This window comes from Podarcis filfolensis, assembly GCF_964270895.1.
Source record: "Podarcis filfolensis genome assembly, chromosome: 8".
Classification (NCBI taxonomy): domain Eukaryota; kingdom Metazoa; phylum Chordata; class Lepidosauria; order Squamata; family Lacertidae; genus Podarcis; species Podarcis filfolensis.
In genome coordinates, this window is record NC_139611.1 from 88,049,902 (window position 1) to 88,062,807 (window position 12,906).

The following is a 12,906-nucleotide window of genomic DNA, read 5'->3' on the forward strand; positions in this document are numbered from 1 at the left end:
CTGACTGTCCCACCCGGCACCCATCTGATGGACAGAAGGCGCCACCAGGTGGCGAAAGGCTGCACTGTGGTGGGGGAGAAACGCAAGCTATGCATTTAAAGTGCATTTGAGGCACATGGCTCTGCCCCAAAGGATCCTGGGAAGTGTAGTTTATTAAGAGTGCTGTCAACTGCAGCTCTAAGGGGTGAGCTGGGATTCTTTAGGGGAAGCCATGACTGCTATAAATGTGCTTTAATGTGTGGTGTGCACATGACCAAAACGAGATAAACCTGTCAGTATTTTGCGGAAGGCATTCAGTTGCATACCAAAAATTTAGGTATGTGCAATGGATTAAAGTGCTCTATTGCTTGAGCCGGTGTTTTTTTTTAAAAAATGCACTAAAAGTGTAAGCTGAATGACTGGTTAACAGGAAAACATATGACCTCCACACAAGCAAGTAAGGATGCAACCAAGACAAATGTTCATTGTTGTATAACCTCCCTGCGAGCAAATCAGAACAAATGCTCAACTGAAAACCAGGCATTGGGTAAGCTTTGTGCAAGCAAATCAGCATAAATGCTCAATGATCCTGGAGGAGGCCCAAGGGTAGCTAGCGGCCAGATGTCCCTCCCTAGAAGATCACAATTCAAGCATAAAGAACACAGGCTCAGCGCAATGCAAAAAGAAAAGGAGAATTAGGTCCAATCGCTTTATTTCATTTTAATTCCTCTGCGGGGGAAAGCCAGTGGTGCTGGTCATGGAGACAATAGGTCAGCTACATTTCCCTATATTCCACATACACTGACTGTGCAGTGGTATCTCTAGGGTGAAATGGAGGGGGTGGGGAGTGAGATTACAGGGCCTTCTATGAGTGGGGAGTTCACTGAAGGTCCAGCCCTCCAGGATTACCCGACCAATCAGCGGAAAAAGGCCAGGCGCTCTTTGAGCCATTGCTCCGTCAGGTCGTCTGTGGACCGAATCTCAAAGACCTGGGGGGAAACAGAGCAGCAGTCAGGTGGAGAAGGCGGTCTGCCAAGGCTGAGAATGTGGCCAAGCATCCTTCCCTGCCTTTCCCAGGTAGCCAAGGAGCTGGCTGGGGCAGAGTAGGGACATAATTCTACCTTACACCCAGTCCGACCATTGGTCTCAGTCATGTCAATGCTGAGTAACAGCGGCTTCCAGGCTTCAGGCAGAGGTCTCCTCCCAGAGAAGCTGGGAGCTGAACCTGGGGCTGTGATTTCTGCATTGGGGGGGGTTGGACTAGATGACCCTTGGGAGTCCCTTCTAGCTCTACAATTCTATGTTTCTATGACTTCTGCATGCAAAGCAGGTGCCCTACTACTGGGCTAAGGTGAGGATTTTATTATTTAATATATTGCACATTTTGAAAGACGTGGCGGTCTATCTTTCCTTGGCTTCAAGGGTTGGTCTAGATCAGGGGTCAGCAACCTTTTTCAGCCGTGGGCCAGCCCACCGTCCCTCAGACCATGTGGGGGGCCAGACTATATTTTGGGGAAAAAATAATGAATGAATTCCTATGCCCCACAAATAACCCAGAGATGCACTGGGAGTGGCCACCGGGACCACATAACACTGGGTTTGAAAGACCTACATTGGCTCCCAGGACGTTTCCGAGCACAATTCAAAGCCTTGGTGCTGACCTTTAAAGCCCTGAACAGCTTTGGTCCAGTAGACCTGAAGGAGCATCTCCACCCCCATCGTTCTGCCCGGACACTGAGGTCCAGCGCTGAGGGCCTTCTGGCAGTTCCCTCACTGCGAGAAGCCAAGTTACAGGGAACCAGGCAGAGGGCCTTCTCGGTAGTGGCACCCACCCTGTGAAACACCCTCCCATCAGATGTCAAGGAAATAAGCAGCTATCTTATTTTTAAAAGACATCTGAAGGCAGCCCTGTTTAGGGAAGTTTTTAATATTTAATGCTGTATTGTTTTTAACACTCGATTGGGAGCCGCCCAGAGTGGCTGGGGAAACTCAGCCAGATGGGCAGGGTATAAATTATTATTATTATTATGCATTTTAAATAAAAGCACACATTCTAATCATGTAAAAACATGCTGATTCCCGGACCGTCCGTGGGCCGGATTGAGAAGGCGATTGGGCTGCATCCGACCCCCGGGCCTTAGGTTGCCTACCCCTGGTCTAGAAACTGAACCCCGGTTCTGGCACCCAAAACAAGAATCCCCCGCTGCCCAAGACCAAAAAGCCACATATAGGCATGGGGAAAGGGGGAGAGGAAGATGTAAGCGAGAAAGCACCGTTGCCTCATCCTCTTCCACTTCTCCTGGGGGTTTAAGGTTACATGCACGTTCTCCGGGTTGCGCCAGGCAACCAGGCTGCTCTCTAGAATCCCAAGAGGCTGGGGAGGGGGTTGTTTCTGGCAGGAAGATAGGCCAAAAACAATTGCAAGACGATCAGGGCCAAAACCAGAGGTAAGGAGTGTGCCTGGAATACCTTGGTGAGCTCAGCTGCCTGCACCAGTCTGTTTTTGCTCCCGGCGTACATCATCTGCTGCTCCGGCTTGCACCCTGCGAGGGGAAAGGAGAAGGCAGCTCCTTTAGTTGCAATGACTGTTCATTATCTCGTTCACAATGGGTGCTGTGATCCACAGCGGGTCAGGGAGTTAAGGACTGGCTGAGGTGGAGAGAGGCGGACTTCCCCAAGGCCACAAAACAAGTTCCTGCTACGGCGACGACGTTGGGACTTGAACCCAAGGCAGGCAGGTGCTGAAGGGCACTGCCTTATCTCTCTGCGGCAGAAGTGGAATTTGTTGGGTTTTTTCCACCGGTAGGGTCGGGGGGAGACCTAGCAAATGACTGGCGTTCAATCATTCAAATGACTCGTTTTTATAGCACTTTGGAATGTTCAAAGACATTTGCCGCGATCTCACCATACATTTGAAGCACCATTATACAACTTTAAACAGAGATGACTTCCCCCAGAGAATTTCTGAGAGCTGTAGGTTTTTTTTTGAGGGTGCTGAGAGAAGCCCCCTGTTGCCCTCCCAGGACTGTAATTCTGTTCCCTGCAAAGAGGGGTTAAGTATTAAACCGCTCTGGGGGGCTTTCTCCCGGGAAGACACTTGTCTGATAATTTGAGGAACATAATTGATATCTTGGAAAAATTATATTCACTAGAAGTGAATATAAACACTAAAGCAGTTCTGATATTTGTGGACGCAGAGAAAGCTTTTGACAACATCTCTTGGAGTTTTATGAAGAAGAACCTACAGGGGATGGGGGTAGGCCAAGGTTTTGAAAATGGTATAGGTGCAATATACTCTGAACAAAAGGCTAAATTAATTGTAAATAATGTGGTGACGGAAGAATTTAAGATAGAAAAAGGGACACGACAGGGGTGCCCAATCTCCCCATTGCTTTTTATATCGGTCCTGGAGGTTCTGCTGAATATGATTAGAAGGGACCGGTTGGTTAAAGGTATACAGGTCGGAGCCAAACAGTACAAACTGAGAGCATTTGCAGATGACTTAGTATTGACGTTACAGGAGCCAGAATCTAGTACTAAAAGGGTTTTAGAACTAATTCAAGAATTTGGTCAAGTGGCAGGATTTAAACTGAACAAGTTAAAAACTAAGGTTTTAGAGAAAAAATTAACACCGATTGAAAGAGAGAGGTTTCAGAATGAGATAGGCTTGACTGTGGTTAAGAAAGTGAAATACCTGGGGATTAATATGACAGCCAAAAATGGGAACTTATTTAAAGATAATTATGAAAAATGTTGGACGGAAGTGAAAAAAGACTTAGAAATTTGGTCGAACTTGAAGCTTTCACTGTTGGGTCGTATTGCTGTGATAAAAATGAATGTATTGCCTAGAATGCTGTTTTTGTTTCAAACATTGCAAATTGTGGACAAGATGGACTGTTTCAAGAAGTGGCAGAGAGATATTTCTAGATTTGTCTGGCAGGGCAAGAAGCCCAGAATAAAATTTAAGATATTAACTGATGCAAAGGAAAGGGGTGGATTTGCCCTGCCAGACTTTAAACTTTACTATGAATCAGCAGCCTTTTGCTGGTTGAAAGAATGGCTGCTTCTGGAAAACACAGACATTTTGGACTTAGAAGGTTTTAACAATGTATTTGGATGGCATGCATATCTGTGGTATGACAAGGTCAAAGCGCGTAAAGTATTTAAAAACCATATCGTCAGGAAAGCATTGTTTAACGTTTGGATAAGATATAAGGACTTATTGGAAAATAAAACCCCAAGGTGGCTGTCACCAATGGAAGCAAAAGCCCAGAAAAAGCTCAATATGGAGGCCAAATGGCCGAAATATTGGGAAATTTTGGAACAAGAGGGAGATAGACTGAAACTGCAGAGTTTTGAGAAACTAAAAAACAAAGTGCGAGATTGGCTTCAGTATTATCAGATAATGGAGGCATATAATTTGGACAAGAAAATTGGCTTCCAGGTGGAAAAATCAAAATTAGAAACAGAACTGTTAGAACCCAAAACTAAGATTTTGTCAAAGATGTATAACTTGCTGTTGAAATGGAATACTCAGGATGAAACGGTGAAATCTGCTATGATTAAATGGGCACAAGATGTTGGACATAACATTATGTTTGCTGACTGGGAACAGTTATGGACCACAGGTATGAAGTTTACGGCATGCAATGCCTTAAGAAAGAATATTATGAAGATGATATACAGGTGGTACATGACACCAGTCAAGCTTGCAAAAATCTATCATTTGCCCGATAATAAATGTTGGAAATGTAAAGAAACTGAAGGTACATTCTTTCACCTTTGGTGGACGTGCCCAAGGATTAAGGCTTTCTGGGAAATGATCTATAATGAAATGAAAAAGGTATTTAAATATACCTTCCTGAAGAAACCAGATGCCCTTCTTCTCGGCATTGTCGGCCAATTGGTGCCAAAGAAGGACAGAACTTTTTTTATGTACGCTACAACAGCAGCAAGAATACTCATTGCAAAGTATTGGAAGACACAAGATCTACCCACTTTGGAAGAATGGCAGACGAAGGTGATGGACTATATGGGATTGGCAGAAATGACTGGCAGAATCCGAGACCAGGGAGAAGAGTCGGTGGAAGAAGATTGGAAGAAATTCAAAGACTATCTACAGAAATATTGTAAAATTAATGAATGTTAGAATGATGTTGGATAGAAATTAAGTGGTTTCCAGCTGTAATGCTTTAAGAGAATATGAAAAAAGGGTTATAAGTAGGTAAAAATCTAATGATAAGGATTTGCTGAACCAACAATTTGAAGTGGAATACAAAAAAGGGAGGTATGAGGAGGTCCGGGAAACAAGCTAAAGGAAAATAAGCAATGGAAAATCTGTGTGTGTTTAACTATTTTTATTTTGTATTTTTGTTATTTTTTTCATTTTTATTGTAATACTTTAAAAAATCTTAATAAATATCTTATTAAAATAAAAAAAAGCATCAAACCGCTCTGGGAAGGGAATCGGGGTCTCCTAACAACTCTCCGTGCTGGTGGTTTTGCAATATGGCATGATTTTATTTCAAAATGAAGAAGCCCATGGCCGTATGGTCCATCCTGTTTGTTCCAAGGTGTAGACTTGCGAAAGTATGTTTAGATAGATGGATGCTCTTTATCTTCGTGTTTCTCCTGGACTACAACAAACTAGGAAGCAAGGGAATCTATGATCATAGAACCAGAGTTGGAAAGGACCATGAGTGTGATGTAGTCCAACCACCCGCAACGCAGGAATCTTTTGCCCAATATGGGACTCGAGGCCATGACTGAGCTATCCCTTCGTTCTTTCATTCCTTTAATTTTTCATTTCGCAAACCTGTACGTGAATTCCTAAGTTCCCACTCACATGGGAAATATGGCCATTGCTTCATCTCCTCCTGCTGAACCTCGTTACAGAGCTGTTCCGCCTGTCCTTTGGTTTGGACTCAGTCTGACCCTTATGTTTCCCTCCCCTTATGGTTTTGATCTATGGGCTACTTTTAAAATAAGGCTGCATTTTAAATGGCATTTTAACCTATATTTTAAATTGGTTTTTCCTCCCCATTATGTTTTTACTCAGATGGTGCCAGTAGCCACGAAATTAAAAGACGCCTGCTTCTTGGGAGAAAAGCAATGACAAACCTAGAAAGCATCTTAAAAAGCAGAGACATCACCTTGCCGACAAAGGTCCATATAGTTAAAGCTATGGTTTTCCCAGTACTGATGTATGGAACTGAGAGCTGGACCATAAAGAAGGCTGATCGCCGAAAAATGGATGCTTTTGAATTCTGGTGCTGGAGGAGACTCTAGAGAGTCCCATGGACTGCAAGAAGATCCAACCTCTCCATTCTGAAGGACATCAGCCCTGAGTCCTCACTGGAAGGACAGATCCTGAAGCTGAGGCTCCAAGACTTTGGCCACCTCATGAGAAGAGAAGACTCCCTGGAAAAGACCCTGATGTTGGGAAAGATGGAGGGCACAAGGAGAAGGGGACCACAGAGGACGAGGTGGTGGGACAGTGTTCTCGAAGCTACCAGCATGAGTTTGACCAAACTGCGGGAGGCAGTGGAAGACAGGAGGGCCTGGTGTGCTCTAGTCCAGGGGGTCACGAAGAGTCAGACACAACTAAACAACAACAACAAGTTTTTACTGTAATTTTACTGGTGTTAGCCGCCCTGAGCCCGGCTCTGGCCAGGGAGGGCGGGGTATAAATAAAATATTATTATTATTATTATTATTATTATTATTATTATTATTATTATTATAGTGCTTTCCCCCCAAGGTTTCCTATTTTGTGCAAAAGTTTCCCCTTCTTGTCCTAACTTACAAATTCTAATAAAAACTTTTATTAAAAATGCATGGTGTGAACACGGCCATTATCACAGTAATGCCAGTTATACAGTAATAGCTTCCCCCAACCTGGCCTCATCCAGAACCTTTGTGGTTACAACGCCCTTCAGCTTAGCTGTTGTTACGGGGGGGCCCAGGGCCCTGAAACCTGGCCCTTTGGTGCTGCACCAACTCAGAATCGAACCCTACAGGCCTCCCCCCACCCCACCGCCCTCAAAGCTTCACATTTGTTCTCGACATACACCAAGCTCAACTCTTTGGACAGGAAGCCGAGAATCCCACCCCTTGGTCACCCTCGGTTGAGGAAGTCACTGGTTCTCACCGACTGGGCTGGAAAAGATGAAGCAGAGAGGGTATGAGACCCGGCCATCATCGTGGACGTATTTATAGCTGTAAACTACAAATGTAAACACACACAGGCACAGTCAAGGAAGCAACTGGGCATCTCATGGCAAGGTAGACATTGGGGGGGGGGGAGGAACTGGACCAGCTTGTCTCCAACTGGCAAAGGGGTGGAAAACAGCTTCTTCTGTGAGGACACCTTAGGCTCTGGAGCTCCCTGGATGCGGAAATCCACAAATCTCATTCCCCAGTGTCCCCCCCTTCTTTTCTCTCTCTCTCTCTCCTTTTCATCCAGTGCTTTATCAACTGCACTGGCTCCCAGTGGAGTACAGGGTCAGGTTTAAGGTGCTGGTTTTGACCTTTAAAGCCCTATGCGGCCTAGGACCCTCGTACCTACGGGACCGCCTCTCCTGGTATGCCCCGCGGAGGACCTTAAGATCAACGAATGACAACATTTTGGAGGTCCCAGGTCGCAAGGCGGTTAGATTGGTCTCAACTAGGGCCAGGGCCTTTTCAGTACTGGCCCCGACTTGGTGGAACGCTCTGTCACAAGAGACCAGGGCCCTGCGGGACTTGACATCTTTCCGCAGGGCCTGGAAAACAGAGCTGTTCCGCCTGGCCTTTGGTTTGGACTCAGTCTGACCCTTATGTTTCCCTCCCCTTATGCTCTTGATTTATCAGCTACTTTTAAAATGAGGCTGCATTTTAAATTGCATTTTAACCTGTATTTTAAATTGGGTTGTTGTTTTTCCCCCCCTATCATGTTTTTTACTGTGATTTTATTGGTGTTAGCCGCCCTGAGCCCGGCTCTGGCCAGGGAGGGCAGGGTATAAATAAATTTTATTATTATTATTATTATTATTATTATTATTATTATTATTATTTACCCAGTAGGTATTGGGCTACTTCCTGTCCTAAGAATGCAGCATAAGGGCATAAGAAGAGCCTGCAGGATCAGCCCAATGGCCCATCTAACCCAGCACCCTGTTCTCAATGTGGTCACCCATGGGAATCCAGGGAGCAGAACGTGAGCACAAGAGAAACTCTCCCCTCCTGTGGGTCCCAGCATTGCTGCCTCCGACTCTGGTGGCAGAGCAGAGCCATCACAGCTAGTAGCTGTTGACAGCCCAGTCGTAAAAGGTTTGTGTCCACACCATGTGTGAAAAAGGGCCCAAGCCACCCAGGACTGGCCTTATTAGTCCAAAAGCATCTTTGGTTCCTGCTCCAGTTGCGTGTGAATTATATCATGCAACCGCATTGGGAATACCGTGTTCTGGTCGCCTTGCCTCAAAAAGGGTATTATGCCTTTGAATGTCAAGGGAATTGCAGTTGTCCCCCATCCCATCCAGGGGGTGCAGGTGGCTCTGTGGGTTAAACCACAGAGCCTAGGACTTGCCGATTAGAAGGTCGGCAGTTCGAATCCCCGCAACGGGGTGAGCTCCCGTTGCTTGTTCCCTGCTCCTGCCAACCTAGCAGTTCGAAAGCACGTCAAAGTGCAAGTAGACAAATGGGTACCGCTCTGGCGGGAAGGTAAACGGCGTTTCCATGCGCTGCTCTGGTTTGCCAGAAGCGGCTTAGTCATGCTGGTCACATGACTCGGAAGCTGTACGCCAGCTCCCTCGGCGAATAAAGTGAGATGAGCGCCGCAACCCCAGAGTCGGTCACGACTGGACCTAATGGTCAGGGGTCCCTTTACCTTTACCTTTTACCCATCCCATCCATCACAGAATCTTCTGGCAGAAAATTCTATAAACTAACTAGGCTTCTGCTTCCCTGGTCCCGAAATCCATTGGAAACCCTTTCTCTGGCCACCTCCTCAAAACTATAGCTGAGCATGGAAGTGTGTATGGGCCGAATCAGGTTGTCCCCTCCCCTCTCACAAACACACTCAAACAACTCTTAGGATATCGAGGCTGGCGTTCTGGCAGTTCGCTTCTCAGCTCCTCTGGAGAGATGTCCTAAAGAAGATCACAAAAACAGGCATCAGTTTTGTAGACAAGGGTCTTCTCCCAAGGGGAGTAGCTGCGTAGGAAGGGATGAGATCCCACCCCCACCCCCCGCACAACAAATCCATTTTTCAAAAACTGTGGCTGTTTGCAGTTTGGAAAGTGATGGGCAAACTGAATAGTGTAGGACCAGCAAGTGGTTAACAGGAAGGGAAATAAACTCCCCACAAGCCTGAGAAGAGTTGGTGGAAGAAGACTGGAAGAAATTTAAAGACTATCTTCAGAAATACTATAAAATTAATGAATGTTGAAATTATGCTTGGATTGGTAATAAGTGGTAATCAGTGACAAAAGTTAATAAGATTATGTAAAAAAGGTATTGATAAATGGTTAAAAATATCGATGTATAATATGTTATGGTATAAAGTTAAAATATTTGAAAAAGGGTAAGAATTTGCTGAATCAAGTATGTAAACGGGAATACAAAAGGGGGGAGGTGTGAGGAGGTCAAGAACATAAGCACATGAATTTGAGGATACTGGGAAAAATGGATTTGTTTTATTTCTTTTTCCAAATTTAGTTTTTCTTAATTAGCTGTTGTTTTTCTTTTGTGTATTTTGTGTGTTTTTTTTTTTTTTTGTAATGTTTACTTTTAACTATGGCTTTTTATTCTGTGAATTTTTATTTTCTTTCTTTTGTAAAACCCCAATAAAAATTTATTAAAATAAATAAATAAATAAACTCCCCACAAGCCTATCAGGGTGAATGTCAATCAGCCCAAGACCTGGTTGAAGCAAGACATTTCAGCCTAAAGATATGTAACGATGGCGCCAGGTGAGCCTCCATGGGGAGAACACACCACAAGCAGGGAGCCACCGCAGAAAAGGCCCCTTCTCCTTTTACCACCCTCCAGACCTGTTGTGGAGGCACACGAGGAAGGGCCTCAGATGGTGATTGCAGGGTCAGGGGTTGGTTCACATAAGGAAAGGCAATTCTTGAAGTATTGCAGTCCTGAGTCGTTTAAGGCCGTATAGCAAGGGTCGGCAAGGTTAGCCTTGCCTGGGCCAGTTCACTCCAGCGGAGACCCCTCTATGGGCCGGATTGCGTGTGTGTGTGAGCGCGCGTGCCTACGATTTCCAGCATCTGCTATTTCCGGTGTCTGCGTCTGCGCAGACGCGATTTCTGGCGTGCGGAAGCGAATCCCCGCGCCGCACTGCGTCGGTTTAGCGCAGCACACGGGGACTCACTGAGCTGGCGGCTCGGTTCGTGGGCGGTTTATGGGCCAGTTAAATGACCCCCGGGGGACGCTTGTGGCGCATGGGCCTATTTATTTATTTATACATACATACATACATACATACATACATACATACATACATACATACCCCGCCCATCTGGCTGGGTTTCCCCAGCCACTCTGGGCAGCTTCCAACAAAACACAAAAATACAATAACCTATTAAACAATCCAAGCTTCCCTAAACAGGGCTGCCTTCAGATGTCTTCTAAAAGTTTGATAGTTATTTTTCTCTTTGACATCTGGTGGGAGGGAGTTCCACAGGGCAGGTGCAACTACCGAGAAGGGCCTCTGCCTGGTTCCCTGTAACTTTAGGTTGCCTACCCCTGCCTTATAGGTCAAAACCAACACTTTGAATTGGGCCCCGAAACTAATCAGCAGCCAGTGCAGTCGGAGCCAGGATCGGTGTGATATGCTCAGTCCATCTTGCCCCAGGGAGCAACCAGGCTGCCAAATTCTGCGCTAGCTGAAGTTTCTGAACTCTTCAGAAGCGGCCCCACGTATAATGCATTGCAGTAATCTAACCTAGAGCATAGAAGACAGAAGTTGGGCTCTCCCTGTTATGTACTGAGTTGAATAGGATCCAAACTGCAGCAGTCTGATTGGTCCTAGAACAATAGGATCCAAAAGGCAGCAGTCTGATTGGTCCTAGAACAATAGGATTCAGAATGCAGCAGTCTGATTGGTCCTAGAACAATGCAGCAGTATGATTGGTTGGCAGGAACCACCCAATCATGCTCCAGATAGAAGTGAATCCACAACCTGATTGGCTTACAGTAGAATTCTGGAATTAGCCAATCATGTGCAGCCCATTGTGTAAATAATGTATATAAAGCAGATGCTTTGAGGGGACTTCCATTCATTCCTCCTCACCACTATGAGCTGAATAAAGAGCATGAAATCACTTTGCGACTCTGAGTATATTTCACTCCCCACTCAGATAAGGGTGCAGATGGGCCACCAGCTGAAGCTGATGGAAGGCACTCCACACCACTGAGGCCACTGAGCCTTAAGTAACAGCAAGGGATCCAGAAGGACCCGCAACCTACATACCCACTCCTTCAGAGGAGATCACTTTATCCTATATGTGCCCACTTGAGCTCATTGATCCATGCAGGAGTGCCAGCTTGGCCCAGGACTGTGGGTGCCAGGGGCCGTGGGTGCCATGTAGCGTGCATGGCCCTGGCACCAAAATTTGTAGGTGCCCGTGTTAGCTATTTGCAGTTTAGCAGCGCTGCAGAAAGCTTGCTGGGGAGACCATGCATTAAAAAGGGACTCAAAAATAACTTAAACAAGGTTTTAATAACAAAAACAAAAACTCCTTATACACTAAATACATCAACAACAAACCAGACCCAACCACCAACCCACCCCCCAGGGTAATGGGAGAGCTAGGTGCTGCTCCTTATATACTACATCCAATTGCTGACACAGCTTAATACAACTCAGCAGCACCTGCTATGTTTCACAGCTGTAAAGCTGGGTCTCGTTATTTTGCTCTGGCCCATTAAAGACATACACATCAGGTGGAACAATGATGAACCTTTACAGTTAAAGAAACCATTCAACAGCCCGGCCCCTTCATGGGGAATTTGGCACCTATGGATCGAAGGAACTGGCACTGTTACAAGTGTCACATAATACTCATTCTGCACTTCTAATACATTGATATTTTAGTGTGGCACCCACACTTTGGAACTCCCTGCCCGTCGTCACCAGGCAGGTGCCTTCACTGTACTCATTTGGGCGCCTGCCAAAACAGCTGCCAAAAAATTAAACATTTTTGTTTAAGCAAGCCTACCTTGCCAACAAAGGTCCATATAGTTCAAGCTATGGTTTTCCCAGTAGTGATGTATGGAAGTGAGAGCTGGACCATCAAGAAGGCTGATCGCCAAAGAATGGATGCTTTTGAATTCTGGTGCTGGAGGAGACTCTTGAGAGTCCCATGGACTGCAAGAAGATCAAACCTCTCCATTCTGAAGGAAATCAGCCCTGAGTGCTCACTGGAAGGACAGATCCTGAAGCTGAGACTCCAAGACTTTGGCCACCTCATGAGAAGAGAAGACTCCCTGGAAAAGACCCTGATGTTGGGAAAGAAGGAGGGCACAAGGAGAACGGGACGACAGAGGGGGAGATGGTGGGACAGTGTTCTCGAAGCTACCAGCATGAGTTTGAACCAACTGTGGGAGGCAGTGGAAGACAGGAGTCAACAAAATCCAGATACAGAACGTTGGCGTTTGTTTTAATCCGGCTTTTAGCTTATCGTTAATTTCAATTCTGTTTGGAATGGTTCAAATCGTTGTTTTTTAACTATTTATTCCTGATAATTTTATTGTTTTATTCTTTCTGTCAGCGCCTATTTGTGGTTTTATTACAATCAAGTGGTATATAAACCCTTTGGAAGCAATTAAGGATGAATGGTGAATAAATAGGTCATCTGGAAAAGCCAGATAACTTTTCCAGTGTTCAATGCGCTTTGCAGAAGAGTAGGGATTTGAACCCAGGTCTATGCAGTA

General features: G+C 45.5%; 1 protein-coding gene across 7 annotated transcripts in view; it reads right to left on the reverse strand.

The window, feature by feature from the left end:
• Positions 1–674: 674 nt before the first annotated feature.
• Positions 675–12,906, reverse strand: part of GMFG (glia maturation factor gamma) — a 29,065-nt gene continuing 16,833 nt past the window's right edge. For all 7 annotated transcript variants that reach the window (XM_083628177.1, XM_083628173.1, XM_083628178.1 and 4 more), the window contains 4 exons: positions 9,056–9,107; positions 7,130–7,210; positions 2,449–2,522; positions 675–968 (listed from right to left, as the gene is read on the reverse strand). In XM_083628177.1, the coding sequence (XP_083484303.1) occupies positions 897–968; positions 2,449–2,522; positions 7,130–7,210; positions 9,056–9,107 (279 nt within the window). In that variant the 3' untranslated portion in view covers positions 675–896. The remainder of the gene's footprint in view (positions 969–2,448; positions 2,523–7,129; positions 7,211–9,055; positions 9,108–12,906) is intronic.